This window comes from Drosophila mojavensis, unplaced genomic scaffold (assembly GCF_018153725.1).
Source record: "Drosophila mojavensis isolate 15081-1352.22 unplaced genomic scaffold, ASM1815372v1 contig_74, whole genome shotgun sequence".
Classification (NCBI taxonomy): Eukaryota; Metazoa; Arthropoda; class Insecta; order Diptera; family Drosophilidae; genus Drosophila; species Drosophila mojavensis.
In genome coordinates, this window is record NW_025318899.1 from 23,617,084 (window position 1) to 23,644,113 (window position 27,030).

General features: G+C 42.9%; 12 protein-coding genes across 13 annotated transcripts; 6 read left to right on the forward strand and 6 right to left on the reverse strand.

Annotated features, from left to right (window-relative positions):
* Positions 1 to 7,337: 7,337 nt before the first annotated feature.
* LOC6583428 lies at positions 7,338 to 8,235 on the forward strand. Its single transcript, XM_002009060.3, has 2 exons — positions 7,338 to 7,916; positions 8,005 to 8,235. Exons 1-2 carry the CDS (start codon positions 7,393 to 7,395, stop codon positions 8,144 to 8,146), a joined length of 666 nt encoding a protein of 221 aa, XP_002009096.1. The 5' UTR covers positions 7,338 to 7,392; the 3' UTR covers positions 8,147 to 8,235.
* Positions 8,236 to 8,330: 95 nt separating this feature from the next.
* Positions 8,331 to 10,580, reverse strand: LOC6583429. The gene is made up of 2 exons (XM_002009061.4): positions 9,857 to 10,580; positions 8,331 to 9,799 (listed from the first exon to the last, which is right to left on the reverse strand). The coding sequence occupies exons 1-2, from the start codon at positions 10,417 to 10,419 to the stop codon at positions 9,658 to 9,660; spliced, it is 705 nt and encodes a 234-aa protein (XP_002009097.2). The 5' UTR covers positions 10,420 to 10,580; the 3' UTR covers positions 8,331 to 9,657.
* A 456-nt stretch (positions 10,581 to 11,036) lies between these two features.
* Positions 11,037 to 11,954, forward strand: LOC6583430 (probable prefoldin subunit 2). The gene is made up of 2 exons (XM_002009062.4): positions 11,037 to 11,240; positions 11,324 to 11,954. The coding sequence occupies exons 1-2, from the start codon at positions 11,110 to 11,112 to the stop codon at positions 11,625 to 11,627; spliced, it is 435 nt and encodes a 144-aa protein (XP_002009098.1). The 5' UTR covers positions 11,037 to 11,109; the 3' UTR covers positions 11,628 to 11,954.
* LOC6583432 (molybdenum cofactor biosynthesis protein 1) lies at positions 11,934 to 14,477 on the reverse strand. 2 transcript variants are annotated; one of them, XM_015162860.3, is made up of 6 exons: positions 14,254 to 14,476; positions 13,883 to 14,176; positions 13,726 to 13,816; positions 13,218 to 13,609; positions 12,694 to 13,153; positions 11,934 to 12,520 (listed from the first exon to the last, which is right to left on the reverse strand). In XM_015162860.3, exons 2-6 carry the CDS (start codon positions 14,069 to 14,071, stop codon positions 11,973 to 11,975), a joined length of 1,680 nt encoding a protein of 559 aa, XP_015018346.1. In that variant the 5' UTR covers positions 14,072 to 14,176; positions 14,254 to 14,476; the 3' UTR covers positions 11,934 to 11,972. The 2 variants fall into 2 exon arrangements, with proteins under 2 accessions (XP_015018346.1, XP_002009100.2); XM_002009064.4 differs by having other exon boundaries at positions 12,479 to 12,623; positions 14,254 to 14,477.
* Positions 14,478 to 16,130: 1,653 nt separating this feature from the next.
* Positions 16,131 to 17,341, forward strand: LOC6583433. Its single transcript, XM_002009065.4, has 3 exons — positions 16,131 to 16,524; positions 16,581 to 16,789; positions 16,875 to 17,341. Exons 1-3 carry the CDS (start codon positions 16,331 to 16,333, stop codon positions 17,042 to 17,044), a joined length of 573 nt encoding a protein of 190 aa, XP_002009101.1. The 5' UTR covers positions 16,131 to 16,330; the 3' UTR covers positions 17,045 to 17,341.
* Positions 17,081 to 20,985, reverse strand: LOC6583434 (protein suppressor of underreplication). The gene is made up of 4 exons (XM_015162862.3): positions 20,658 to 20,985; positions 20,393 to 20,592; positions 20,151 to 20,329; positions 17,081 to 20,066 (listed from the first exon to the last, which is right to left on the reverse strand). The coding sequence occupies exons 1-4, from the start codon at positions 20,983 to 20,985 to the stop codon at positions 17,666 to 17,668; spliced, it is 3,108 nt and encodes a 1,035-aa protein (XP_015018348.1). The 3' UTR covers positions 17,081 to 17,665.
* A 20-nt stretch (positions 20,986 to 21,005) lies between these two features.
* LOC116804388 lies at positions 21,006 to 21,311 on the reverse strand. Its single transcript, XM_032731712.2, has one exon. The coding sequence runs from the start codon at positions 21,309 to 21,311 to the stop codon at positions 21,006 to 21,008; it is 306 nt and encodes a 101-aa protein (XP_032587603.1).
* A 428-nt stretch (positions 21,312 to 21,739) lies between these two features.
* Positions 21,740 to 23,600, forward strand: LOC6583435. The gene is made up of 5 exons (XM_002009067.4): positions 21,740 to 21,861; positions 21,928 to 22,927; positions 22,981 to 23,195; positions 23,259 to 23,449; positions 23,503 to 23,600. The coding sequence occupies exons 1-5, from the start codon at positions 21,740 to 21,742 to the stop codon at positions 23,553 to 23,555; spliced, it is 1,581 nt and encodes a 526-aa protein (XP_002009103.1). The 3' UTR covers positions 23,556 to 23,600.
* A 74-nt stretch (positions 23,601 to 23,674) lies between these two features.
* Positions 23,675 to 24,891, forward strand: LOC6583436 (nudC domain-containing protein 3). The gene is made up of 3 exons (XM_002009068.4): positions 23,675 to 23,873; positions 23,930 to 24,459; positions 24,512 to 24,891. Exons 1-3 carry the CDS (start codon positions 23,773 to 23,775, stop codon positions 24,796 to 24,798), a joined length of 918 nt encoding a protein of 305 aa, XP_002009104.1. The 5' UTR covers positions 23,675 to 23,772; the 3' UTR covers positions 24,799 to 24,891.
* On the reverse strand, positions 24,778 to 25,846 carry LOC6583437 (nurim homolog). The gene is made up of 2 exons (XM_002009069.4): positions 25,414 to 25,846; positions 24,778 to 25,340 (listed from the first exon to the last, which is right to left on the reverse strand). The coding sequence occupies exons 1-2, from the start codon at positions 25,738 to 25,740 to the stop codon at positions 24,906 to 24,908; spliced, it is 762 nt and encodes a 253-aa protein (XP_002009105.1). The 5' UTR covers positions 25,741 to 25,846; the 3' UTR covers positions 24,778 to 24,905.
* A 52-nt stretch (positions 25,847 to 25,898) lies between these two features.
* On the forward strand, positions 25,899 to 26,429 carry LOC6583438 (immediate early response 3-interacting protein 1). The gene is made up of 3 exons (XM_002009070.4): positions 25,899 to 26,088; positions 26,144 to 26,242; positions 26,326 to 26,429. The coding sequence occupies exons 1-3, from the start codon at positions 26,001 to 26,003 to the stop codon at positions 26,379 to 26,381; spliced, it is 243 nt and encodes an 80-aa protein (XP_002009106.1). The 5' UTR covers positions 25,899 to 26,000; the 3' UTR covers positions 26,382 to 26,429.
* On the reverse strand, positions 26,290 to 27,027 carry LOC6583439 (biogenesis of lysosome-related organelles complex 1 subunit 2). Its single transcript, XM_002009071.4, has one exon. The coding sequence runs from the start codon at positions 26,929 to 26,931 to the stop codon at positions 26,440 to 26,442; it is 492 nt and encodes a 163-aa protein (XP_002009107.1). The 5' UTR covers positions 26,932 to 27,027; the 3' UTR covers positions 26,290 to 26,439.
* Between the last annotated feature and the right edge of the window lie 3 nt (positions 27,028 to 27,030).

Genomic DNA, 27,030 nt, shown 5'->3' on the forward strand with positions numbered 1-27,030 from the left:
TTCAAAAAGGTTTGTGCAATGCAGTATTTCTTTATATTGACAAGAATAAAATAGATTTTATATTATAGGTATCCTTAAAACTAACAACGACTTCAAAGATAAAATAACATTCTTATTGACATACCGGCTCAACCAAGATGTATTAGATAACTTCTTTGGTATTATAAGAGCCAGAGGTGGAATGCACGACCATCACGATCGCCAGGAATTTAAATATAGACTTCGGTCATATTTGTTGGGTCGAAATTTTGGCGTGCTCTCCAACAATGCAAATGTGGCGCCAGACAACACACCGGACTTAGAGTCAGCAAGTCCTTCTATGACAGGTATTATTAGCCAGCGCCTACAGATGACGAGGAAGATCTACCAGAATTGGAATACGATGACTTGGAAAATTTGGCTGGATACATTTCCCACCACCTAAAGATGTCAGAGCAGAATGATGGAGATGTAGATTCATCATTTACCTGGGTCGATCAAATCAGTGAAGGAGGGCTTTGCAAACCATCACAGGAAATTATGAATTGTATTAAGAGTTTCGAATTAATTTTCCGTAATTTAAATGGTGATAGCTTGCTTATCACAGAAAATTACACAGAACAAGTAAGAAGGCTCCAGTCGAGACTGCTCGACTAGGAGATACCCTGAACCCTCCAAACTGATATTCTAATCATTCTGCACTTCTTTTATGCACACATACATACACATGCACGTATAAGCACGCGCTCTGCAAACTGCGCAGCTAGCAGCGGCTGCGCTTGGGCTGCACTGCAGTGTGGGCAATATTATGAGAATTTATTTGTTGAATAATTTCTTTTGTAGACATACGATCCTAATGAAACTTTTAAAGCGTAATCATAAAATGTGTGTACATTCCAAAGCACAAGTCTCTAGTACTTGAAATGCGTTTTTTACAAATTGGGGGCGAAGGGGGCGTGGTATCCAAAATCTGTAAATTACAAAATCTTTGTATCTATTAACTTTATATACAACGCAAATTTGACGGACGGACGGACGGACAGGGCTATATCGACTCAGCTCGTCGTCCTGATCAAGAATATGTATACTTTATGGGGTCTGCGATGATTCCTTCTGCCTGTTACATACTTTTCACAAAACCATTATACCCTGATTTCCCATTTTCAATGGGTTCAGGGTATTACGTTCTTTCATTAAGATTGTACGTCTACAAAAGAAATTATTCAACAAATAAATTCTCATAATATTGCCCATATTGCAGCGCAGCCCAAGCGCAGCCGCTGTCTACTGCGCAGTATCAGAGCGCGTGCTTAAAAGTGCATGTGTATGTATGTGTGCAGTCCAGAATGATTAAAATATCAGCTTGGAGAGTTCAGTGTATCTCCTAGTCGAGCAGTCTCGACTGGAGCCTTCTTGTTATTAGATAGGTTCAGGGTAGTATCTAGTCGAGCACTCTTGACTAGAGTTTTCTTACTTGTTTTTTATTATTTTTCCCCGAAGTCCTTCCATGCAATATTTACATATAGAAATATATATTGATATATATTTTTACAAGGTGCTTTTATATCTTTGTGAAAATAGAAGCTTTCGAGTTGTATGGCTTGCGACCATTACACCACCCGATAATATAGCACCGTTAGAGGGAATATTAGCGGGAATATGTTCGGATGTCTATTGCTTAATGTCTTTGGCATGAAAGGTACCGATCTCTTGACCTTGCAAATTCTCTAATAGATAAAAACAATTTCCCAGTTTCTTTTTCAGTCTACATTTTAAAAATTGGGGTGCCAATTTCGCATTAAAATTGTGAGCGAATTTACTAAGTGCAAAATTTCGGCGATACACTTCCTGCCCTTCCTTAAATGCAACAGGCTTAGAACGCAAATTATACTGCTTAACATTTCGTTCATAGGCTTGTTTTATGTTGGCCTGTATATCTTTACGAATTAGGGATAAGTTATCGGATCTAGTTAGTGGTACCAATGGTTCTTCAAGCAATGTTAATTGCTTTATCAACTTATAGTCTGAACCATGAGTAATCATATCTAACCCAAATAAAGCTCTAAAAGGGGAACATCCTATGGATTGATGCAAAGCTGATCGTAATGCACATGAGATACTGGAAATATGTTGGTCCCAATAAGTTTGGTCACTTTCGAGGTACGACCGAATAGCAGCTAATAGAGAGCGATTGACTCGCTCAGCAGCATTGCTCTGAGGGGAGTACAAAACCATATATATATGACGTATTCCCAGTTCCGTTAAAAAAGCATTAAACTCATTGGACTTGAACTGCTGTCCATTATCGCTTACTCTGGTCTCTGGTACGCCAAAACTGTGGAAAAAATGTTTTAAAAGAAAGTCTTGGATAACAGATGATGCAAGTTTTTTCAAAGGCCAAAGCTAATTAAATTTACTGAAATGATCAAATACTATTAATAGTCCCACATGCCCTTTTCTCTTTGGAAATGGCCCTTGGAAATGGCCCTACCATTGGCGGACGGAGAGTATACTTCGGGGCTTCGGATTGTTAGCATACAGAACAATTTTTATTATAATCGCGGACATCCTTTGCTAACCCAGGCCAAAAAAGATTTCTTCGCAATTTTTCGATGGTTTTTTGTATACCCGAGTGTGCTGACATTAAACTATCATGTGCTTACTTTAATGCCTCGCCTTTAAGTGGTTCGGGCACCAATAGCTTCCACAAAAACTTATCCTGAACTTCATCTCCGGTCGAGTGTTCAGTTCGGATATAGATGTTATGATCCACAATTTGTATATCTGGAAAACGTGAACTATTTTGCTCTAGATTAGACTTCAATTGGTTGTACTCATCGGACTGAAATGCCTCTGATTCTAAATTTATGATGAAACTCATTTCTAAAGAAGCGATTTCATTGCAATCGTGCAATCGCGATAAAGCATCGGGCACAATGTGATCCTTTCCCTTACGATACGACATAGTAAACTTATACAGTTGCAAACGAAAAATCTATCTACCTGCGTCCAGAAACGTTCTGTTGTCTCATTAACCACAATAGACTGGAGTGGTCAGTAACGACTTCAAACTCTTGAAGCTCTAAATAGCAACGAAACTTTTCTATAGCGAGAATAACTGCAAGACATTCACGCTCTGTAACACTATAGTTACGCTGCGATCGACTAAGTTTTTTAGACCGGTATTTCTTCATTTTCTTCGAAAAGCTGTTCTAAAACTGCGCCTATTCCAAAATCACTAGCGTCGCAATGCAAAAAGAATTTCTGGTCTAACTTTGGATTTTGCAAAACTGGAGACGTGGTTAACACAGCTTTTAGTTTTTCTATAGCAGTTTGGGCTTCTGGCGTCCAGTTAAACTTCTTTTTAGAAAATTAAACCTCAGTTATAGGACAGGCTAAGTCCGAAAAGTTTTGTATAAGACGGCGATACCAACCACACACACCTAAAAAGTCTCTCACTTGCTTTAAGTTTTTCAGAGGTGGCCAAGAGATTTTATCAGGGTCTGTGCATATGTCTTTTTTGTCAATTACATTACCAAGATAGTTAGCTTTGATGACTGCAAAATGGCTCTTCTCGATATTTAGAGTGACATTAGCTTTCCGAAATTGCTCTGCAATTGTTACTAGTACGGAGATGTGCGAATTAAAATCCTCCAATACAATGCATAAATCATCTAAATATCCAAAGACACAATTCCGTAAATCAGGAGGAATGATTTCATCTATTAGCCTACACATCATTGACGGCGCATTGCACAGACCAAATGGCATGACCTTGAATTGATATAGTGGTCTTCCTGGTACTGAGAACGCTGTCAGTGGCTTTGAGTCATCTGTCAGCCCTATTTGCCAATAGGCGTCTATTAAATCAAGTTTTGAGATAATGTTAGCTTTTGGCAATCTCGAAAAGATTTCATCTATACTAGGCAATGGATATGCGTCCTCTTGGTCACGGCGTTAAGCTTTTGAGCATCTAAACAGAGACGAACTTTGTTTGGTTTTACCACTAATCTCTTATATTGCATGACAACACTCAAAACCCCTATGACGGCTTGATTTGCGCCTCCTGCTGGTTTGACAAAAGATTTGAAACATGGACTCTTTGAAAAGTCGTTTTTCGCTAGAGTAGCGCCAATGCAACTTATATTTGCACCAGTATCTAGAAGGCCTGATTCCTGAAAAAGTATGTAACGGACAGAAGGAGGCGTGGCAGACCCCACAAAGTATATATATTCTTGATCAGCGCGACGACCTGAGTCGATATAGCCCTGTCCGTCTGTCCGTCCGTCCGTCCGTCCGTATGAGTGCGTCGATCTCAGAAGTTATAAGAGCTAGAGAGCTGAAATTTGGCATGCATACTCGTGTGTACCATACGCAGTACGAGTTTGCTTTATTTTTTCGATAAATCATCCGATAACTTTTTTATCGAGAATAATCGAAAATTTTATTTTTTTTAGCCTAATTTAAACATTTTTAGACCTGGAGTCTTCAAATTTGCGTTGTATATAAAGTATATCGATACAAAGATTTTGCAATTTACAGATTTTTAATACCACGCCCCCTTTTCCACCAATTTGTAAGTACTAGTGCAAGTGCATTTCAAGTACTAGAGACTTGTGCTTTAGAATGTACACACATTTTTACCCTATAATTACGCTTTCATTAAGATCGTATGTCTACAAAAAAAATTATTCAACAAATAAATTATCATAATATTGCTCACATCGCAGCGCAGCCCAAGCGCAGTAGCTGCTTACTGCGCAGTTAGCAGAGCGCGTTGTTATACGCGCGTCTGGATTCATGTGTATGTCTATGGTATCTCCTAGTCGAGCAGTCTTGACTAGAGCCTTCTTACTTGTTTTATTTAATTGTAGTTTTTTTTTTATTTTTTATTTTTTTAATTCATTTTTTTTTTAATTTTTTTTTTTTTATTTAATTTTTATTTTTATTTATTTTTTTTTTTATATTTATTTTATTTATCTCTTTCTTTATTTTTTTTATTTTTTCATTGTATTTCTTTATTTAATAGGTCAAATCGATATAAGATATATGAACGAATAGATATATTTATTTCTGAAATAATATTATTTAATAAACAAAATGTTTATTTTTTATTCATGCATGTTTTTTCTTTTTTCAATTCATATTAGATTTAACACATTATATCAATAAAGCAACCCGCAAATGTAAATAGCGGTATACATCTTCGTTAATATAGAGTAATGTGACTAGATTTGAATCATAATTAAGACTATTTGTACTCTTCTGGTCCAGTTGAGTCGTGCAGAGAATCTTTCCAGTTCCAGCTTCGAATGAGATCTTCCCAATTTGTAGTTAAATAAATTTAATATTGTTGGCCCTTCCACTTACCACTTCTAATCGTGCTGTGGTGCTTGTTTATTTTGAACTTAGCCCCAACCCTTCCGCTCCCTCTTGGGTGTCTGACGATTTTTGGGTACGCACCCATAAATAAATCATTCAAATTGTCAACAGGAATTTATTTGCGTTGCGTTTTCGTTTCATGTAAGTTTCTTGCGGTATCCCAAGCGGAAATGGACCACAGAGTGGGGCTCGGAGTGGCAGTAGCAGTGCCAGTGGTAGCGACCAAGGTGATGATCAAGGGTGTCATAAGGACTCTGTAGAGGGGAAGGAGGAGCAAAGGCGAGCTACAGCTTCAGTACATTTTGCTTTTGTCAGAGCTTGTCAGAGCTCAAGTTGCTGGCGACGCAGTCTGTCCCAGTGTCTTTTCGTATTTGTAGATTTATGCAACAGTATGGGTGACTGTATATGTGTGTGTGTGATTGTAGGTGTGCGTGAATGTGTGTTAATGTAATAGTTTATGCTGTTCTGTTGTCATTTTGTTCGCCCTTGCGGTAGGCAGCTTTATTGTAGTTGAGATACCCTAACTAAAGGCAGCAAAAATAACATACAAATAATAATATTTCGAGTGAATGATGTTCCAGTAGGGCATTTACCTTTCAGTATTACAATATTATTGCAATGAATTTGATATTTGCTATTATATCTCTTTTTATTTTCTATGACTTTTCATTAACTTTTATATTGCAATTAATTTATTTTCGCTCAAAAAAAATTATGTTAAAATCAAATTTTTTCTCTAGTTTTATTATTTTCTCTTTCGCTCTCTCTGTTATTGCTATTCCACCTCGTCATTTTACTCTTCACTGAGCTTATTACTTTAGAAGTATAATTCATAATTTTTTTTATTTTATTTTTTTTTTTTTTTTTTCACTAAGCTAAAAGTCCAGATGAAAAGTATTAGAGGAGGAGTTTTATTAATTTCTTTTTAAATCAAGCTAAAGGCCTGGACAAAAAGTGCTAGAATAAGAGCTGATTCCTAAACTCAACTTTAATAAATTAATAATAAATTTACTTTATTTTCAATTTTACTATATACTATATATAATTTGTATAAATAATTGTTTTACTATATATATTTTCATTTCATTCATATTTGTAAATAAATTATATTTTATTAATATGCAATTAATTTTCTTTTATTTTTTGTTATTATCTAGTATATTAATTTACAATAAAATATATAAAAATAATAATAAAAATGATCTAAAAATAAAATATATACAAATAATAAAAAAAAATGATCTAAAAATATTTGTGATAGCTCAACAATAATATAATATAATATTAAATGTTTGAAAACTTCTGCTGTTGATTATATAACTATTGTTTACCATATTTTTATTGGGGCGTTTAATCTAAATATTCTGGATGAAGATTGCACAATGAATTAGATTAAAGTGTGTGCACATGTGTCTCACCTAGTCAGGCCGATTTGCAGAGACGATATTTCTTGGCTGCTGCTGTTTTTGTATAAGCAAATTTATTCGTATGATGTTGGCACTGCTCCTGCTGCTGCTCCTCCTGCTGCTCCTCCTGCTGCTCCTGCTGCTGTTGTTTGCTTTTCATTTCCGGCCACGTCGACAAATCACAAACAACCAAAAAGGATATTATCTGCAGCAAAACTGTTTCCGTGGCCACACTATCGTCGCTGCGGTGTCCCATCCCCATCTTTTTGGGGCAGGCTCTGTCATGTTTATTTGGATAAATAATTTGCAAAAGATTTTTCGTTTTTCATTGTGTGTTTTCCTAATGGTCTTTTAAGTGGTCTCCAGTCCAGATCTTGGTCAGGCTATCAAGCGTGCCACAGATACCCCTTCGGGCAGTCGAATGTAAATTCTTAGCTCACGTGCGCAAATAGAAACCCAACTAATTTCGGGGCTTCAATTTCCAGCACAATTCGAATGCTAATTGGCGGGGCAAATGTTTGTGCCTCTTGTCATCTTGTCCACTTGTCATCATCGTTGACGACTCACTTTAGCCCTGCTGATTAGGCGCGGCGGTCGTTAGTTAGCTTCGAGGCGTGCTGCGGATATGTCTGGAACGGGCAAGAGATTCATGGGCTTCACATTACTGGCCCTAGGCTGTATTTACAGTGCCAGCGCGTCGGCCAATCTGACCGAGTTCCTGGCCCATCGGCAGCGGCGCGGACTTATCTTTCAGAAAAGCGGCTCCATCAAGTTCAGCATAGGGGCCTCGATGCCGATTCCTTTGGGCGATCCCGTGAAGTTCCGCTCTGCGGTCCTTTCGTTCTCCCTGCAGGGCGGCACCTACAGCATGCCCACGAGTCCGATTTGGCCCTGGGACAAGTGGGAGACCACCTTTGCCCGATCTCTGCAGCAAATGAGGCGCAACATCGAGAGGCACACGGCCAGCGGAGCTCTCCGATACGCGGACGACGCACGACAGCTGGTGTACACGGCCCTAGAGGAGTACATGGGCAGGCGGAACAACGACATGGTTGCGGGCAGGCAATGCCTGTTGCGCTCCATATGCGAGAATGCCCAGGTGCATCATCACGTTGGCATCTTCTCCGAAATACTGAACATTGTGCTGAGGTGAGCAAACAATTCGAACTGTTCCAACCTTTCCTTCTGGCATCATTTACCCCGCCCTACCTCCATCACCTCTCTCCTATCCGTGCAGTCCGGGCAAAGCCGATATAGATAACTGCTATCACGATGCCTTTGCGGCTGGACAGGCGGGTGCTAATTGCCTGGCCGTGTTTGAGGCCTGTCCACGTGGCCTCAACTTTCTGGACGAGATGTTGGTTGCGGAGCGCAGCTGAAATTTGATTAATTGGATTTTCGCTACGGATCGATTGATGCATTGGATTGGACAACAATAAAGTTTTGGCACAAATCAAAATGCATGTCTTCTGCTTCTTGTTGTTGCAACTGTTGCATAATTTGCGACTCTCTGTCAAAGGCGCACGCAGTGAGCATGTGGCATGCGGCATGTGGCATGCGGCATGTGGCATGCGGCATGTGGCATGCGGCATGTGGCATGCGGAATGCGGCAGGAAAAGGCAATAGGGGCGGCTGCACAAGCAAACCTATAGCACACAAAGGCTAAACAAACATTACAGTTTACACGAGGGTTCCTCAAATGAAATTAGCGGTATTTCGGCATTATGGTAAAAACTTTTAGTTACTACTCTACAGAATCTCATATATTTTGATCACATCCATTTCTGGACACAGAAGCAAACCTGATTAGTTTAATTAACATTAGACACGAATTTTAAAATAATTTTACCTCTGTCTGCCAACAGAGCTCGATTAGATCAAAAACTAGGAAAACTTGAATATGCGATTCAACTATAACTTCAAATATTACAATTTCATTTGTTTGTTTGTTTGGATGATCAAAATGGAAATCGGAATTATTATTGACGAGCTTTTACCTCTCACTTCAGAAAGGAGCTGATTATATACATACATTTAATATACATGCATATGTATTTAAATATTTTGATTCAGATACCTTAAACTGAATGAACTGGTTCTCGAGCAACACTCACCAAATTATTCTTTGAATTTTCATTCCAGTTCTCCATTTCACGAATTCGCTGTGCGCACTAACGTCTCTGCCGCTGGATTGTTACCTATTCCTATGCGACATCAGAAGTTCAAATACCGCAAAGTTGCACAACTGCTGCTGCTCTCACTCTCTCTCTCTCTCTCTATATATATATCGCTCTCTCTGTCTCCCTCTCTCCTTCTATATATAGCTATGCTTAACTCCCTGTCAACACTGTCCACCCACCGAGTAGCCGCCCCACCGAGCAGCAGCGTTGTTCGCGTTGTCATAATCGCATTTGAATTAGCTGTGCATACAAAACGGCGAGCGATAGTCGTACAGGGTGCTCCAACTGCAGCTGGAGGCTGCTGCCTATGCAGAGGCTGTTGTTGGAGCTGCGCTGGAGTGGAGCACCCGTTGCACCCGGGCGATGTTGTCGCTGTTGTTGTCAGCGCGTTAGCCACCTGGCAAGCCTAATGTGGCACTTAAGACGCATTTATTGTCTGTCTTTCAGCTGTCGTAGTTGCACTAGATGTAGTTGTTGTTGCTGTTGTTGTTGCTGCATTTCCATTTAATTGAAGCCATTGTTGAAAAATGGCGGTCAGACGCTCGCTGCACAGCATTTAGCTCTCAGCATGCCGCAGCCGCAACCTGCTCGGGGGGCGTGGCAGTGAAGTCAGCTTACACTAGCAAAGAAACTGTGAAACGCATTCCAAATTGTTTGGCATAGTTTGCTCTTTAATTCAAGTTTATTTCAGATTGGACCATAACAGAAACTCAATAATTCACATCCACCGTTAGCTCATCCAAGACGCTGGCGCCTCTGGGACAACCGTGGAACTGGTGCAGACAGTCGACGCCGGCCAGGCCCGCGGCGTGGGCCTCCTTGTAGTGCTGATCGAGTCGCGCCTTGCCGGGTCTGCAATGGGGAAATGAAGCCTTAAGGCAATTGAGATCTTCGATCTACACGACTTACGTTAGCAACAAATTCAGCAGCTCGGCTATGATGCCCACATGGTGATGCACTTGCGCATTCTCGCACATGGCACGGAGCAGGCACTGGCGACCACGACCCGGGATGCTGCTCGCGTTGTCCATGTAGTGCTCCAGGGCGGCGTAGGCAAAGAGGCGTGTGTCATCCTCGTGCGATTCGTCCAGCTGCCGTATCTTTTCCTTGAGAGATCGGGAAAACACGGAATCCCATTTGTCCCACGGGTAGAGGGGTGCTGAAGGCAAATTGTAGCCTCCCAGGTGCACCACCACGAACGCGACAAAGCTGCGCCACTTATACGGATCATCCAGCTGGATGGCAGACACGGGGACAAGCAACAGGCGAATGGAGCTTCCTCTCGGGAAAATCAGCTGGCGCTTCTGGCGCGCGAGCATGTAAGCCGTTAAGTTCTGGGCAGGCGCTATCACATCGTAGGAGCAGTGCAGGACAGGCAAGAGGCCAATGAGCGATAGCAGACAGATTGTAAAATGCATTGCGAACTTCAATGACAGTTGTGTGTGGAGTGCAAAAAGCGCTTGAAGAATCATCGTTGATAGCTCCGAAACAATCAGAATTTCGAATGCCGCTATGATGAATGATACAAATAAAACCAATATTTGCGCACACAATTAGCAGATGAATTGGGTTATAAAGCTTGGCACCGCGATTCATGCAGCTTGAATAATTTTCCATAATTCACATATAATTATTAATAAATACAATACAAAAACATATCTGAATTATTCTAATCACTAATAGTCAATGCAATAATAATAGTAATAAAATAATAGTTAATTCAATTTTGAAATACCCGCTGCATAAATCTGAGCTGCCAACTTGAATAGAATGACATTTATGCGTGTTGCAATTGCCAATTGCCTATAAGATTTAATCTATATATTCTAAGCACTTTTGCTTAGAAAAATGTATTAATAATAACAGACAACTTTATTTCAGTATTCAAATAGTTAGTTGTTGTTTAATTATATTCTTAATATCTGAGCAAAATTTGAAGTACGCGCTCTATTATCTGCGCTGCCAACCTTGCTTATAATAAATGGGCAGCGCTGTGCAAGAAATAATAAGATCCACATCCTGAAATCAGTGTGACCGCATCTAAATTATGCAAAAATGGGCCTACATTAATTTTGAAATACCAAACTAAATGAATTTCGGCCACACCTTATCGAGCTAGCATTCAACTTCATTAGACATCTGTTCAAAAATTAACTTGAAAAATGAGCAACGAAGCGGCTAAAGCCCAGATCGCCCAAGAGAAAATTGTCGCCCAGTTCCAACAGCTGCGGAATGAACAAAGAAACCTGGCCAACAGCCTCAATACGCTGGAAATGGATCTTCGCGAACACAAGTGAGTCAGAAGGGACCGCTAAACCTAACCTCCAAAATATCAAATATAAACAACAAATTGTCGATATCCATATATTCCAATAGAACTGTGATAGAAACACTGAATGCAGTGGACCCCGACCGCAAGTGCTTCCGCCTCATCGGTGGCGTGCTGTGCGAGCGCACCGTTAAAGACGTCCTGCCTCAGCTCATGGAAAACAAGGAATTCATTGCGAAGACCATCGCGACTGTCACAGCTGATCTGAGCAAAAAGGGCGTGGAGCTGAACAAATTCAAGGAGGAGCACAACATCAAAATACGCGGTGAACAAATAGGCACCGACGCCGCCAAACCGGCGGACACGGATAACGCCAGCAAATCGGAAAATCGCAACGTGCTGGTCTCCTAATCGAAGCCAAGAAATAAACACCAAACAGCAGACGAGATGTACGAGGAGAACGAAGCGTATTTATTGTGTCCATTGAGGTTCTTTGTGCGGCGGCACTACAATAATGAATGCATTGATTATGATTCTAATGTTATATGTAATTTTAGCTATAAGGCGCCGTTACACACGCAAATGTCAATCATCCATGTCCCGACCCACCCCACCACCCCACTCACGATTCCACATTCACACCACCCACTCATTGATTCACACACATTCACATGCATAACTCTCACCCGATCGGCCCACAATTAAAACAAATAGAGCTAATTTGAAATGGCAAATGGATGCACAAGCTGAGTGATTTTATTGACGCTGGTAATCCCGCTTGCCGCCCGACTTGCTGAGCAAGCGCACATTCTGGATGCAGATGTCGTGGGAGACGGCCTTGCACATGTCGTAGACGGTGAGCGCGGCCACTGAGACGGCCATCAGGGCTTCCATTTCAACGCCAGTCTGGCCGCTGCAGCGCACAGTGGCTACCAGGCGCACGGAGTGTTGCTGCTCCAGTAGCGTGGCCTGCACCCGCACCAAGGATAAGGCAATATTGTGGCACAGCGGTATCAGGAGCGACGTTTGCTTGGCCCCCATGATGCCGGCCAGCTGTGCCACGCTGAGAACGTCGCCCTTGGCCAGTTCGTTGGCTGCAATCAGCGCTGTCAGACGCTCGCCCACAAGAACCGTGGCCTCGGCGCTGGCCGTGCGGGTGGTATGAGCTTTGCCGGCGACATCCACCATTTGCGCCTTGCCTTGGGCGTTGATGTGCGTCAATCCACTGCAGTTGCGCAGCTGTGCGTGCTGTGGTTGATGAGGGTGAAGCATGGTCCTGCTGCCGATCCTGTAGCTGCCGATACCTGCAAGCAAACAGTTCGTTCTAGGGGAATGGTGTGCAATCTCTGTGCTAGCCGCCTATGAGTATCATTGGGCGATTTTCCATTTGCGACAGATTCAGCATGCCTGCGTAGGATTAATGCGCCCATTAATACAGACAACTACAAATGGTGATCCCCAACAATTTGACACCCACCTGCATGCTGTCGCTTCTTGCGCTGCACTGCGGCGCCTATGAGCTCGACCAGCTGCTGCTCCGTGCACCCCTCGCTACGCATGGCGTCGCGCAGCGAGAACTCCTTGTTGCCAAAGAGGCACACCTTGATGTTGCCGTCGGCCGTCAGGCGCAGGCGATTGCAGGTGCCGCAGAAGTGCTCAGTCATGGAGGTGATGAAGCCCAGTTGGCCAGCAAAGCCAGGCACCGCATACGCCTTGGAGGTGTCATTCGGTCCGTTGGGCAACGCCTGGAACTCGGGCCATCGCTGACGAATAGTCTGCACCGTTTCGCTGTAAGAGATCAGGCGCTCCGTCTGCCACTTGTTGCCCGAGAAGGGCATATATTCTATGAACCGCACGTCCACGGGTCGCTCGCGGGTGAATTCGACAAAGTCGCAAATCTCATCCTCATTGAACTTGCGCATCAGCACGCAGTTGATCTAGAATTATGTATCATGAGTCGCCCTATTGAGAATGATAATATTTAGTCTATATTATGCTGACCTTTGGTCGGTAGCCGAGCTGAATGGCCAGATCGATGCCCGCGATGACCCGCTCCCAGCCCTTGCGGCGCGTTATCTGCTCAAAGCGCTCCTTGCGCAGCGTGTCCAAGCTGATGTTCAGCGAATCCAGGCCAGCGCGCTGCAGCGGCACCAGTAAGCGCGTCAGCACCAGCCCATTGGTGGTGATGCCCACATGCTCGAGCTGGGGCAGCGCCTTCAGCTGAGCCACCACCTCCACTATGTCGCGCCGCACCGTCGGCTCGCCGCCCGTCAGACGTATCTTGCGCACGCCCTGCTCCACGAAGATGCGCGCCAGGCGCAGCACCTCCTCGGTGCTCAGCAGCTGGGACTTGGGCTGCAGCGGCACACCCTCGGCCGGCATGCAATAGTCACCTGTAATTGAAGAGCCGAAAGTATTTCACCACTGCTTATCAGCGACGAGCACTCAAAGTCTGGCACTCGGACAGATAACGTCCTCACCCAATCGGGCAGCACTGAAGTGGACTTACAGCGCAGGTTGCAGCGCTCGGTGAGCGAAATCCTCAGGTATGTGTGATGCCGCCCAAACCTGTCTGTCAGGGGTGAGGCGGCAGCAGCGCTCTATGTACGAATGTCATTCACACAGATTAATCAAAGTCTATTTTATATAAATTATATGATAATCACCTGCGTGACAGCCGCTTCCAGCGCATTGTTGTCGCTCTTAATATCGAGTTGTGCACCTGTTGCCGCACTCTCTGCCGCCGTCGCCAGTTTGTGGAACTGGGAACCGGTTGCCATGTTTGCCGCCTGCCGCCTTAGCTGTGCCGTGCATTGACGCAGCCACAGGTCCGAGCGTTTCACCAGCAATCGCATTTGATGGACGTTTCTACGTTGTTGCCTCTAATCAGAGACTATTGACACGGCCGATGGATTACCTAACCTACAATTCGATGCTGGGGGCTTGCCGCCTGGATTCCGCTGTGCCATCAAAACATTCCAATTAGAAGCAATTCTGATAAGCATGCACTTAGACTCGGCAATGTGCTTACGCTTACCTCACAAGCGAAAGCGTTTGTAATTCCAACTCGAATAGCTCCGCACCGGCGAAAATACGAACATCAACAGCCGAGCGTTGTTTATAAACTGAACGCTTTGATCATATGGCATTTGTACACCGCGAGCTTTGGTCCGAAAGCTCTGCAAATCCATCTAAGCGCACGCACACAGTTGAAAGTTGTATTGGTGTAACAAGTCTAATTAATGAACAACCAATTTGTAATCTACTACGCTGGCGGGTAGCCCTACTATATGAATGATTTCATCTTATCGGACATTTCATATGAAAATATAAATGTAATAATACATAAAATATATGAGTAAGTAAAGATCTTATAAAATAAACAAGTAAGAAGGCTCCAGTCGAGACTGCTCGACTAAGAGATACCCTGAACCCTCTAAGCTGATATTCTAATCATTCTGCACTTCTTTTATGCACATGCATCCACACGCACGCATAAGCCCGTGCTCTGCTAACTGCGCAGTAAGCAGCGACTGCGCTTGGGCTGCGCTGCAGTGTGGGCAATATTATGTGAATTTCTTTGTTGAATAATTTCTTTTGTAGACATACGATCTTAATGAAACTTTTAGAACGTAATCATATGGTGAATATGTGTGTACATTCCAAAGCACAAGTCTCTAGTACTTGAAATGCGTTTTTTGTAAATTGGGGGGAAAGGGGGCGTGGTATCTGTAAAATCTGTAAATCTGTAAATGACAAAATCTTTGTATCGATTGTCTTTATATACAACGCAATATTGAAGACTCCAGGTCTAAAAGTGTTCAAATTAGGCTAAAAAAACAAAATCAATTTTTCGATTATTCTCGATAAAAAAGTTATCGGACGATTTATCGAAAAAATAAAGCAAACTCGTACTGCGTATGGTACACACCAGTATGCATGCCAAATTTCAGCTCTCTAGCTCTTATAACTTCTGAGATCGACGCACTCATACGGACGGACGGACGGACGGACAGACGGACAGGGCTATATCGACTCAGCTCATCGCGCTGATCAAGAATATATATACTTTGTGGGGTCTGCCACGCCTCCTTCTGCCCGTTACATACTTTTTCACAAAACCATTATACCCTGATTTCCCATTTTCAATGGGTTCAGGGTATAAAAATAAAGCATATTTTGAATGCTTTTAAGTTTTTATAAAAATTTTATTTATTTAGTTTTATATACATATATGTATATTCCATTCCACATTTGGTTATATATATGTATATATATTACATATATCAAAAATAATACAAAAACAAATTTTTTGCTGAATCAATTAGAAATTTCGGTCGTTGCACACATTCATAAAACTTCATTATTCCTAAGTAATTTATAATTTAAACAGGGTGTCATTGTGAAGTTTCATGAGCTTCACTGTCTTTCTCGCATTTTATTTTTAGATAATATAAAACAAATTTTTAAGGGTTTTAATCAGAACTGAACTGAATACATTTTGATGACCAATACAAAAAAATAAATAAAATAATAAATAAATAAATTAATATTATAATAATATCTTATATTAGATCAATAACAAAATTTTACAAAATAGAGATTGAATGACTGAATGAAAATGAGATGATAGTATTATATACAAATACATATGAATGTTTAAAATAATTAACAAATTGTGTTAAAATTAATAAAACACCAACCGATGAAGAGATGCATGGACATCAGTTCTTTCAAGACTATTAAATTGCTATCAGATCCTCCCTGATTCATAAAACCATAATAGAAATTAAGGAAATCCATAAAAATAGAATATTTGTATATAATCGTATATAAAGCGGAGTTAAATTCCCTGCACTATTTTTGAGTTTTATTCCACCCCCTTCGTGCTACGCCACAGGCAAAGCCTTTGATCCAGTGAGATATTTACGACTAGCCGGGTAAACTCTTCCACATTTAGTCATCTGCCTGCCTCGCTGCTGTTCGGTTCGGCGCCGGACTGCTGGAGCATTGTTTATGTGGGCATCGTCTCGGTCTCTGTCTCTGTTTTTGCTTCCGCCTCTGTCTCGATTTGTTTATTGTAATTCTAACAAACACATTCACACATTGCCACCATGCACAGCATGCGTCTATGGAATCTGAAGCGGCTGGCGCTGCTGCTCGGCGCGGTCGTCTTGCTGTACTTATTCGTGTTCTCTGGCGGCTATCACAAGTATCAAATAGACCGCGTTATCGACAATGCCAGACCGGAAGCAGTTTGGGAGTATGTGGCGGACTTCAACAAAATGCGCCTGTTGAATCCCACAATGTGAGTATGCGCCCGCGTCTCGGATAGCAACGAATAACACGAGCTTCGCGCACCAGCATCAATTTTAGGATTCTCGCCGATCAGGGCCACGCCCACGACTGGCGCTACACGGTGCGGTATACGGAGCGGCTGTCGCACTGGCCGCACTGGCTGAACGAAGCCACCGCCCACTATGTGGTGACCAAGACCCTGCCGGGCGTCCATCCGCCCGCCTGGTCCATCCAATCGACACACGAGACCTGCTTCCTCGGCGGCCACTACTGCTGTAAGTGATCGAGCAGTCCAAGCACATGCTTGCACGTTTCTCATGAATTGCGTTTGCTTTTCATTCCACTTATTTTTTTTTTCAGTGCTCTCGCGCAGCGAATTCAGTTTCAGCTCAATAGGAGCGGGCACATATGCCAATGAGAAGATCCAATATCAGTGCCCGCCGTTCCTGGGCACCGCCTGTCGCCGCGAGCTCGAGTTCCAGCGCCGCGCTGTGATGCACAATCTGACTCAAATATTCAAGCGGGCTTAGTCCCAGGTTAGCGCCTGCAATAATGAAAGTCTCGTATTCCATTCTATTCATTCTTTTGCTCTATTTCTTTGTATTTTCACATCTAAAAAGTTTTAAAATTACATTGTATTGAATGTGCAACTCAACTAAATTAACAAACAGGAATTGTTGCTAAGTATTTGTTCAATTATAACAAAACAATTAAAATACATGATTCCAATGTATACTAAATCGAAAATTCAGGCATAGTATAGAATATTCTTTACAAATTGAAATGCTTGCCTCCATAAAATATACAAATATATATGTGTATATATATATTTTTTGTTTTATAAATAATTCATCGATCTGTGAATAGACATCACAATTGAAATTCTGCAGTGAAAGATCTTTGTATTAGATTCTCTAAACTCCTAGCTTGAGGTACATGCTATAAGCCATAAAAAAATTTAATAAAAAAAGAATTAAAATTTATAAGAAAGAAAAAAAATTGATAAGTAAAGTCTGGTTGGGTTGTTAGACAATGGGACTTAGATTTTGATAAGAGTTTTGGCAAATTTTCTTAGCTCGACTCGCTACATAGTCTTGAGTCTCTCGAGTCTTTTGAATAGATCACGTCGTCAACTTGATATCGATATCGAGTCACTTGTCCAGCACTAGTCGCTTGCGTTTCTTCGATCCCGCGCTGCGCGCCAATCGGGCGCGGTCTGCTGCCTCGGTAGGCAACACAGGTGTGCTAGGGGCGCTCTGGGATCCGCCTGAGATGGCCGTGCCAAACCAGCGCGTCAGCTTTGTAGATTGCGTGGACTTGACCGGTTTGGGTGACTTGCGCAGCAATTGGTTGGATTGGGTACGCTGGCCAGTATCCTCCGGAGCGCCACCAGAGCTGATCAGATAGTTTGTGATTTTGTTACGCTGTGCCAGCTGCTGTGTCTGCACGGGCGACACGTTGCCTGTGGAGTCAACTCGCAGGCGACTGCCGAATTCCCCATTATTGGTTATCTCGAAGATGTCGTCGTCCAGCAAGGTGAACCGACGCTGTGGCAGCTGCTGCTTGGGACTGGGCAGATCCGGCAGCAATTGAACGCCCGGCTCGTTATGATTAGCCTGATGGGGCTCAAACATTTTCTCCAAAAGTTCCAGGCAGGAGCGTTCGCGCTTCCTTTTAGCCGGCATGCCTACACCTGTTTTGTCATGCAGCTGCTGATGCGACTGCCTCACCTCCGAACCGAATATCTTGAAGCCCTCAAATGGCACCGGCTGCGCTAGCGAAACTTGCGACGTTTCCGAGCAGTTGCTGAAGATGTCTGGGGATTTGTTCACCGAGCCGCGGTGCTGAGCCAGCATGAGGCCGAATCGGGAGGTGGTCGGCTGGGACTGTTGTTCCTTGGCAGGAGCTACAGACTTCCTCTTCAATGCTCGAGTGCGCCGGGATTGCGATGGCTTAGTCGTGGGCTGCGAGCTCTCATCATGGGAACTATTGATCACCACGACATCTGGCTTTGGGTTTGGACTAGGCACGACAGCCACCTCGGAGCCACTAAACAGATTCAGGTTCACGGGCAACAGCAGCTGAGTTGTCGGCGGTGCGTGCGGCACCCGAAACTCGGGCAGTTCCAAAGCCTCAAGTTCTGCGAGGTTCTCTGGGAGCTTTTGTGCGCATTGCAAATACGAGTTATCAGACAAAATGGAACCAGAGCTTAGTATCTCAGGTGTTGCAGCGGGAGCAGCTGTCACGGGCTTCGAGCTGGCCTTTCCATTTTTTTGACTGCCAAGAGGAGAATTCGGTAGATCGGGCGTAACTGATGAAGCTGTTACAACTTTTGGACTGGCCTTGCCCTTTCTTTCGTTATTCGGAACAGATTCCGATGGCTTCAAGGTGGCAGCGGTCGGAGCCTTAATCGTTTTAGAACTGACCTTTTCGACTCTTTTATTAACAGGCAAGGAGGTCAGCTTATTGGAAAAATGTTCCTTTTCCGCTCGGCTCCTCGTTGTCCTTTTGGGTTCTGGTTCCTTTTGGTTCATTTTCATTGGCGTTGTCTTTGATGTCCTAGGCGTGACAGCAATCTCTTGCTTCACAGTAGCCTTCTCCTCTTTGACCTTGCTACTTTTGGGCGTTTGATTAGTGCTGGAATTACGTTTTCTTCTGGGTGTCCCTTTCTTCTCATAGTCCAGGGCCTTCAGCTGCGTCATGTACTTGCTGTTCGACCGTGACTCCGCCGAACGCGTTAATCTTTGCATTCCACGCGTCTGTCTGGGTTCCACGTCAACGTTTTTATTTCCATTAGAGCGTCCTGACCTTGGCTCAGTTTTAGGCGTAACTGGCAACAATGTGTCACGTTTCGGAGTTTTCGGCTCGGGTTTTATAGGTAACTTCGGCTTACGCGGAGAATTGGGTGATTTCTTAGGTGAAGCCTTGACAGCTTTCGTCGGCAGCTCCGACGCCTTTGCAGAGTTTGTGGGGTCGATCTGTATGGAAGCTCGTCTTAGCCTCACGTTAAGTACTTTCCTTGTTATCGTCGATGTATTAGGCGGCTCTTCCGTTTCCGATTCAGTCAGCTCCACTGACTTTGGAGCTTGTACACGTTTCGTGTATTTTCGTTTGGCTGGCGAGTTCGATGTCATTGGCGCCGATTTTGACGACTCAATAATTTCGCAATCATCGCTGGAAAGCAATACCACATTAGTGCTGCACTTGTTCGCATGGGCATCCGCTTCAACCTCAGGTTCTGATTCGGACTCCAAAATCAAAGGCTCCATGGCAATCACGTCATCACTCTGCTCAGAAAGCGATATTTTATCTGGCTCTTGGCGTTCCGCCAAATGTCGCTCCTGTTGAAGGCTTAATAGACACCCAAAGATTTCTTCGGTGTCGCCTGTGGAAGGAACTTCTGATGTTTTTGAACCTCCAGTTGAGTCACTTATTGTGCTGTTACTATTGTTCTCGCCCAGCCACAGAGAGACGTTCCTCTTGTATTGCTCGGCCGTGACAAGAGGCAGGCATGAATCGAACTGATGGCGGTAGCGACGAAGACGATAATCCCTGCAAGTATAAATAAAAATGTTTATAAAATTATTATTGAGATATTAGTAAATGAGTTTAAATTTACTGCTGAGGTTCACCAACTTGATGTATTCGCCGAGGATACCCCGCTGCTTATAGTACTCCTCGAGATCGACACGCTTGCTTAGCACCTCCTGAACATCTGGTAGACGAAACTTGCTCTCGAAACTTCTAAAGCTATTGAATTGATGATCCAAACAGCCTCCCAATTGCATCACCTTATACAGCAACTTAACGTCGGACTGGAAAAAGGATCAAGTTCTTATGCTTAGACTTTCATATTTTTATATATATAATGCTATTACCGTTATGTCCACACTAGAGATCACAATGTTCACTTTGCCTTCGAACTGCTTCAGCAGCATGGAGGTGCAAAAGTTATTATTTAATGTGTATCCGCGATGATCTACAATGATATAGTCAAAATTCAGCTTGCTGAGATCGCCTATGCTGCGTAATACACTCCACTTGCTCAGATAAACGCTATGCGCCGACTCTGTGGTGTCTATAAAATAGACGTGAATCAATAATTTAATATTTACATATATATAATAAATAAACCATAAATACCATTAACGTCCTTAATAACGCATACGGACAAATCAGTGAGCACTCCCAGGTGAAACTGCCAGCCAGCCAGCAACTGCTCATCGTTTTGCAACACAACTAGCGTCTTCTTGGCCGTTCCCAGTCCACTTAACAGGGCCACAACAGACGCTGTTTTGCCCAAACCGCTCTCATCATTCAAAATGCAAAACTCTTGTTGGGACAGCCGTTTATAGAGAAAACGCACTGCTTCGAGTTGAAAGCTCTTTAAGTACTGCGTCGTCTTGCTGGGAATCAGCACGTTCTCGGAGACGCGTACTTCCGCTGTTCGCTCTGAGACAAAGTGATACATTTGCCCCTTTTTCGACCTATTTATATGTGGACGTGGTGCAGCGCCAAATAGATTGCCACGAGTATGTACAGCAGCTTAAGGTATGAAAATATCAGAAACATTGAAAACGAGCCAATTATCATTCTCTTGGACGTCAGCGGCCCATCCACATATTCACTGTTAAAAATATCCACCAAGTTGTTATTGTTATAGTTGTTATTGTAGACGATATGCATGTGTGGAGTAAATGCAGCAGGTAGACGTAGGTAGAAAAAAGGCGCGTGTTGTACGGGCGGGAAAAACGTTTTATTTTTTGTGCTATGCCTTCTAGTAGCTGTATTTGGCATTCACTGGAATTATATAAAGAATTTCATATTTATCTACGATTGCAATATAAAATGCAAATTTTAAATGTATTTTAATCACAAGAAAAATTCGTCGCTCTTGTTGTGTACCTTTTTTCGCGCCTTGCAACACTGAACTTTGCACACGTTAGAGATGAACGATGTACACTGCTAGAGATGGACACATTGCAAATATTTGCATGTTTGTTTAACATTCACTTTACAAACCTAATTTTAACTAAAAAAATAAAACGTTCATCTAAATGACCTTACTTAGACAATCATAAATTTGGGATATACTATCTATGTATTTTGAATTGAATGTGCGATATCGATAGTAACATTCAAGGGTGTTTTTGTACTTAACACTGACAGCCACATTCCACAAGTGTTTGGACGCGCGTCATAAAAATTGAATTTATAACTAAATCATGGTCGCCGCCAAAGAAAAAGAGCCGAATGCGAAAAGAAAACATGCCGAGGGTCCTCTGCCTGCAACAACAACACCTCCGCCTGCTAAACAGAGAATGGTTGTCACACCTTGGCGTGACACGTGCGTAAACACATGGTGATTGGCTCTAAAAAGGTTCCCTAAAATCTAAACTGTTTTCATTTTTAGCACAGAGTTTAGCTCTGTATTCGACTGGTTATTTGGAAAGCAGTCATCACCTGCAAATCTTCGCAAGGCTCTTAGCCACATGCGAATATGGAACTTGCGCCGGGGCAGCCTATGTCCGGCTTCCGTGCTGGCGACTGCCGTGCTGGTCAAGGCGCAGCTGGACGATAAAGAAGGCAGCGACAACATACAGTCAATATATGCAAGCGCCTTCACGCGCTTCTTCAACTTTATGTCTTCGATTATGCAGAATTACAACATGACTAGCATGTACGTCACGGCTCAGCAGCTTGGCCTGCAGTCTTTTATCGTGGATTTGAGGCACTTGTGCTCTCATGGACAGGATCTGCCGCCTGTGCTTGTATTGCGGCACACAGCCGCCCACTGCTTAGACTGGCTACGTTCCTACTACTGGCTTCCACAAAAAGAGAGACTGAGTAATCTGGATGCGCCAAAGCTGCAGCGGAAGGATGTGGTCAAATTTGAGAATGAGGTGGGGACTCTTTTTGAGATGTTCGATTTGGCCTTAGAATGCGAACTGAACGGTGCACAAAAGTTAAAGTCGATCAGTAAACTGAAGCCTAGCGCGGAGTTCAACAAAATTCGGGTTTATTGTTCTACGAGAAAGCTTAAAATTACTAAGGAGGTACTTGATACGGTGGTCAGTGAATTGGGCGTAGCTGTGAAAAGACAAAATTCGGCAATGAAAGATTTGATTGACATTTATATGGCGGGTGTGCTTAAAATGAAATATTTCCTAGGCGCAGGCCTTGCGCACAACGACAACGAGGAGCTCGTCATTAAGGCTACCCAGGGCCTCTTCCGACTGCTGGCCATGCAGGGTTACATAGAGAATATGTTTGTAGCATTCGTGCAATTATCAGAGAATGCAACTGAATGCGATGAGAGACGGCGAGGCGCGAGTTATTGGGCCACAAAGATGCTACAGACTTTTGGCATGCTGTGCCGAATGAAGCGCATGTACAAAGAGGAATTAGATTCGGTAAGCATTTGAAATAGACTGCCGCCATTTCTACAACATTTTCTTATTTATAGAACTCCAATATAAAGGCTGTGGATTTTACAACTCTTAACAAATCGGAGATATCAAAAACTATGCGTCGTCTGCTTATTCACTCGGGTGTGGATCAGAGTCTCACATTGATTTTTGGCGAATGTCCAAGGAAGCCTCGCTCTTGGGTATTTGAGCGAGAATTTCTAATGAATAGACTTGGTCCACTGAATAAATACTCAGTACCCATCGTGAAGGGGTAAAATGAATTTTTATTTAGTTGGAAATAGATTTTAAATGTTTTTATTTCCTTATATTTCAGTTTGCTGCCTCTCGTGGTTCCACCTTTAACAGACGAACAGATTGACGATTTTACTAAGGTTTGTAATGCTAAGATGCAAGATATAGACGAGGAAAAGCCTCTTAACACTGATAATCATTCTACGGTGGTTGCCACAGAAGATAATTCTAATAAAACTCAAACTGTATTTGGCATTTGGAAGCTCGAAGAGGGTAAGTAGCAGTTTTTACTGCAATGTACACTGCTTTAATATACTCTATTACAGATAATGCCTGGTCCAAATGTGCACTTGGAGTACTGCCGACCAATGCTAATTAATTTGTTAAAAGGCGAAAAAATAAAACAGCATTTGAAAAAATTGAAGATATTAAAAATAATATTTAAATAAAATAGTTAGGCGCGAAACCTCCTCATTTTTTTGTTTTTACCATTCCCAGCGATTTCCCTGATATCGTTTATCAACACTGTCTGCACTAGTTAAGCCAACAAATTTGTTTACACTTTTACAATTTATAAATATTAAGAGCAATTAAGTATGGATTTTCAACGAAGCGATGCTATTCTTATGGAAATATTGCAGGAGCGCAAAACAATCACTGGGTTTTTAGACGCGATATTTGGTTTCTTGAGGCGCAAGTAATAAATATTCCTCAGTAATAGAAAGCATAAGGAAAGATAAAAATATTTTGCAGCACCGATTTTTATCATACCAAGAAGGATGCATCAGACCAAATCGGGTTCCCCAAAGGAATGAGGGATCAAATCCTTTATGGCGCCATGCAGCGCTATGATCCTGACTGCTGGCTACAAACTATGAGCGCTGAAAGCGATATTGGGGATTCTGGGGAGACTGCTCCGCCCGCAGTTGAAGAAATCTGTGTAGAGACTACAGAGGAAACGCCGCCAAAAACCCATCCGACGCAGCCAAGCGAGAAAGTGGACGACCTTAGCCGTCCGTTTGAGGCAGGTGACTTTAAGAATGGCGCCGTGTTTGAGCACCATTGTTGGTCTCAGACCCTAAAGGATTTGGAAGTGCAGGTTCAACTCCCACCCACACTAAGAACTGCCAAGCAACTGTCAATCGATATCAAAGCTCAGCGAATCAAGGTGAGCAGTAAGAGCACACCGGAGCAGGTGATCCTCGAGGGTACGCTCAGCCAGCGTATAAGACAGAATGAAGCCATGTGGTCTATAGAAGATGGCCGGTTGCTGATCTGTTGTGGTAGGTATTTCAAGCTAATATCGAAACAAGCTTTAATTGGTTACTGTTCTAGACAAGGTGAAGGAACGTTGGTGGGAGCGGCTCTTCGAGCATGACGATGAGATCGATATAAAAAAACTTGACTGTGAGCGCTACATAGATGAATTGCCCCAAGAGTCGCAGGCGGCCATTGAAAAGCTTCGCGTACAACAGATGGAAGCGGATTCACAACAAAATTCCATGCGGACTACAGATCCGGAGCATGCCAAAACGCTAGAGCGCCTGCGTACAGCATGGGATGTAGAAGGCTCCCCGTTTAAAGGACAACCCTTTGATCCGTCGGTGGTGCGGATGAGCTAGTAGTTTATTAGGCACATATATATAGATGAGATACTAAAACATGTATGATCCTTAAATTAAAAGGGTATCCAGGAAAGGACCCACTAGAATGAATGTTAATCTTGTCCTTAATGAGCTTTTAGTTCTTGTTTCTTGCGCTGCAGCTGTTTTTTTTGGTAGGCGACGTCGGTCTGATCGGAGGACCAGGCCACATACATGTACGCAGTGAGCAGCACAGCGAGTAGGAAGCGATCAATACTCATCACGTTGGTGGCAAACAGAATGAGAGTAAATCCTACAAAGGATGGATGACGAACATGGGAGTACAGGTTGCGCAGCTCAAGCGACTTGAATGTGATGGGCTCCGAGTAGTTATGTAGATAATAATAGGTCTGCTTGATGCCCAGCAGCTCTCCCAGGTCCATAATGAAGCTGCCTCCGTAAATGATAGCCCAACATATACCATGGGTTATAACAAAAGTCCACCAAAGCGGGATGCTCTCGTCCACGTCGATTTGCCAGAGCACAATCGACTGAGCAGGCACCCAGTTCTTCACCAGGTGCTAAACGAATAGGGAGAGAAGTTTATGTATACAGGAACTCAAGGCTATTTCGGTGTATATGGCGTATACATACATGTAAACAAAGCGATGACGTCAAAGTATAAATAGTTCGCTCGGCTGGAGCCAAGTGCAACTTGCGCAGCAGATTCTTCACTATTGCTGACTTAAAGAAGCTATGCTGGAATATGAATGTGATTAAATAGATAGTGTCGAATACAAGAGGTCCAAATGCGGTTTCCACTCGCGAGACGTTGTCCAATAAATTAAAGACCCAGATGTGCGCTCTTGAAATCGATCGCGGCTTGGAGAGAAACAGCGTCAATTTTCCGACAACATAAAATGTGTAGCAGAATGTGACTAAAGAGGCCAGCAATAAAATAACCTTTACAAATGAGGCCATTATAGTTGAGATTTGATTTATTTCAAAAATAATTCCCAAAAATTCAAAATTATGAGCACACAAAAACGAGTAAACAATTTGACGGATCTCTTGAAAAGAATAAATAACACAGTGCTGGAAAACAACTTTAGACTGACAGAGGCTGGTCGTCGCAGTAGCACAATCAGCTGTTTGTGCGCGTCTCGTAGTGATTGGCAAGTGTCGCTTTGAAACTGACGTCAACAATTTTTTAGTTTATTTTTTTTCGATAAGTTGTAAAAATGTTTACACTGTGGACACTGATTGAGGCCTCGCTGCTTTGTCTAAATGCAGTTTGCATTTTGCACGAAGAGCGTTTCTTGGCCAAGTGTAAGTATTTGCAGGACGATATTTGTACCTCTGACAAAAAAAATGATATTTATAGTTGGCTGGGGACGACAAGCCGGTCAACAGGATTTCGGAGCTCCCAGTGCTAAGGATCAAGTCCTAAATCTTATTCGATCGATCCGCACAGTTGCCAAGAGTGAGTATTTGTACATAATTTTGCCTATTTGCATAAAATAAAGCGAATATAGCTAACACGTGTCTATATTTTCAATTTCACAGTTCCACTGATATTTCTTAACATAATAGCGATTATATTTAAACTGTTACTTGGGTAAAACTTAAATTCTATTGTAATAAATGTACTATTAATGGGTTTCGAAAAACTCGCAATTATTATCCTACATGGTGACTTGACTTGCGCTGCAGCACACACTTAACGCGGTTCTCTAGGGCTATGCTATATGCATCCAGCTTGTAAGCAGCCGCCTCCAACTTGTCCACGGTGTCTGATATTTCATCAATTTGCTGCATGAGGGGTGCTAGCTGTTGAAACTTGACGCACAGCTCGTTGGTGGATACGTTGAGGTTTTCGGCTATTTGACGCATGTCTTTGTACTTAGCTATGGTTGCCTTGTTCATTTCCTCGAGCAATTTATAGTCTTCTAATGGCGCATTGAGCTCGTGTGTTATATATTCTTCTGTTTTTTGGAACATCTTCGTGGCTAGTTTGGTAAGATTTGGGTCATGGGCGTGGGCTAAGGCCTCGAAGCTGGATGTTGAAGTCGACAGTGTGGGACCCCGCATCGGTGAGTCGAGTAGCGGATTATGATCCTGATCCTTTGCCTGAGCGGCGTTAGCGCTTGTTGTTGCCTGCTCCTTATCCATGTTACTTGACGAATTTTCCAAAACAATTACATCAACAGCTGATGTCTCCGATATAAGTGAATGCTAAATGCTTTTGACAGTGTTAATGTCAAACGCACG

What these genes read in the sequence shown, in the direction of transcription:
- LOC6583428 (XM_002009060.3), top strand. Translation starts at nt 7,393, where the DNA reads ATGTCTGGAACGGGCAAGAGATTCATGGGCTTCACATTACTGGCCCTA. An exon ending in ATACTGAACATTGTGCTGAG is followed by an intron (nt 7,917 to 8,004) that starts GTGAGCAAACAA and finishes CTATCCGTGCAG; the next exon opens with TCCGGGCAAAGCCGATATAG.
- LOC6583429 (XM_002009061.4), bottom strand. Translation starts at nt 10,419, where the DNA reads ATGATTCTTCAAGCGCTTTTTGCACTCCACACACAACTGTCATTGAAG. An exon ending in CTGCTGAATTTGTTGCTAAC is followed by an intron (nt 9,800 to 9,856) that starts GTAAGTCGTGTA and finishes TCCCCATTGCAG; the next exon opens with ACCCGGCAAGGCGCGACTCG.
- LOC6583430 (XM_002009062.4), top strand. Translation starts at nt 11,110, where the DNA reads ATGAGCAACGAAGCGGCTAAAGCCCAGATCGCCCAAGAGAAAATTGTC. An exon ending in ATGGATCTTCGCGAACACAA is followed by an intron (nt 11,241 to 11,323) that starts GTGAGTCAGAAG and finishes ATATTCCAATAG; the next exon opens with AACTGTGATAGAAACACTGA.
- LOC6583432 (XM_015162860.3), bottom strand. Translation starts at nt 14,071, where the DNA reads ATGCGATTGCTGGTGAAACGCTCGGACCTGTGGCTGCGTCAATGCACG. An exon ending in TGGAAGCGGCTGTCACGCAG is followed by an intron (nt 13,817 to 13,882) that starts GTGATTATCATA and finishes ATTCGTACATAG; the next exon opens with AGCGCTGCTGCCGCCTCACC. An exon ending in CAAGAAGCGACAGCATGCAG is followed by an intron (nt 12,521 to 12,693) that starts GTGGGTGTCAAA and finishes GTTTGCTTGCAG; the next exon opens with GTATCGGCAGCTACAGGATC.
- LOC6583433 (XM_002009065.4), top strand. Translation starts at nt 16,331, where the DNA reads ATGCACAGCATGCGTCTATGGAATCTGAAGCGGCTGGCGCTGCTGCTC. An exon ending in CGCCTGTTGAATCCCACAAT is followed by an intron (nt 16,525 to 16,580) that starts GTGAGTATGCGC and finishes TTCGCGCACCAG; the next exon opens with CATCAATTTTAGGATTCTCG. An exon ending in CCTCGGCGGCCACTACTGCT is followed by an intron (nt 16,790 to 16,874) that starts GTAAGTGATCGA and finishes TTTTTTTTTCAG; the next exon opens with TGCTCTCGCGCAGCGAATTC.
- LOC6583434 (XM_015162862.3), bottom strand. Translation starts at nt 20,985, where the DNA reads ATGTATCACTTTGTCTCAGAGCGAACAGCGGAAGTACGCGTCTCCGAG. An exon ending in TCTCTAGTGTGGACATAACG is followed by an intron (nt 20,330 to 20,392) that starts GTAATAGCATTA and finishes TCCTTTTTCCAG; the next exon opens with TCCGACGTTAAGTTGCTGTA. An exon ending in ATCCTCGGCGAATACATCAA is followed by an intron (nt 20,067 to 20,150) that starts GTTGGTGAACCT and finishes TTATACTTGCAG; the next exon opens with GGATTATCGTCTTCGTCGCT.
- LOC116804388 (XM_032731712.2), bottom strand. Translation starts at nt 21,311, where the DNA reads ATGCCAAATACAGCTACTAGAAGGCATAGCACAAAAAATAAAACGTTT.
- LOC6583435 (XM_002009067.4), top strand. Translation starts at nt 21,740, where the DNA reads ATGGTCGCCGCCAAAGAAAAAGAGCCGAATGCGAAAAGAAAACATGCC. An exon ending in TCAGTACCCATCGTGAAGGG is followed by an intron (nt 23,196 to 23,258) that starts GTAAAATGAATT and finishes CTTATATTTCAG; the next exon opens with TTTGCTGCCTCTCGTGGTTC. An exon ending in CATTTGGAAGCTCGAAGAGG is followed by an intron (nt 23,450 to 23,502) that starts GTAAGTAGCAGT and finishes ACTCTATTACAG; the next exon opens with ATAATGCCTGGTCCAAATGT.
- LOC6583436 (XM_002009068.4), top strand. Translation starts at nt 23,773, where the DNA reads ATGGATTTTCAACGAAGCGATGCTATTCTTATGGAAATATTGCAGGAG. An exon ending in TTTGGTTTCTTGAGGCGCAA is followed by an intron (nt 23,874 to 23,929) that starts GTAATAAATATT and finishes AATATTTTGCAG; the next exon opens with CACCGATTTTTATCATACCA. An exon ending in CCGGTTGCTGATCTGTTGTG is followed by an intron (nt 24,460 to 24,511) that starts GTAGGTATTTCA and finishes TTACTGTTCTAG; the next exon opens with ACAAGGTGAAGGAACGTTGG.
- LOC6583437 (XM_002009069.4), bottom strand. Translation starts at nt 25,740, where the DNA reads ATGGCCTCATTTGTAAAGGTTATTTTATTGCTGGCCTCTTTAGTCACA. An exon ending in CGTCATCGCTTTGTTTACAT is followed by an intron (nt 25,341 to 25,413) that starts GTATGTATACGC and finishes CTATTCGTTTAG; the next exon opens with CACCTGGTGAAGAACTGGGT.
- LOC6583438 (XM_002009070.4), top strand. Translation starts at nt 26,001, where the DNA reads ATGTTTACACTGTGGACACTGATTGAGGCCTCGCTGCTTTGTCTAAAT. An exon ending in AGAGCGTTTCTTGGCCAAGT is followed by an intron (nt 26,089 to 26,143) that starts GTAAGTATTTGC and finishes TGATATTTATAG; the next exon opens with TTGGCTGGGGACGACAAGCC. An exon ending in GATCCGCACAGTTGCCAAGA is followed by an intron (nt 26,243 to 26,325) that starts GTGAGTATTTGT and finishes TCAATTTCACAG; the next exon opens with TTCCACTGATATTTCTTAAC.
- LOC6583439 (XM_002009071.4), bottom strand. Translation starts at nt 26,931, where the DNA reads ATGGATAAGGAGCAGGCAACAACAAGCGCTAACGCCGCTCAGGCAAAG.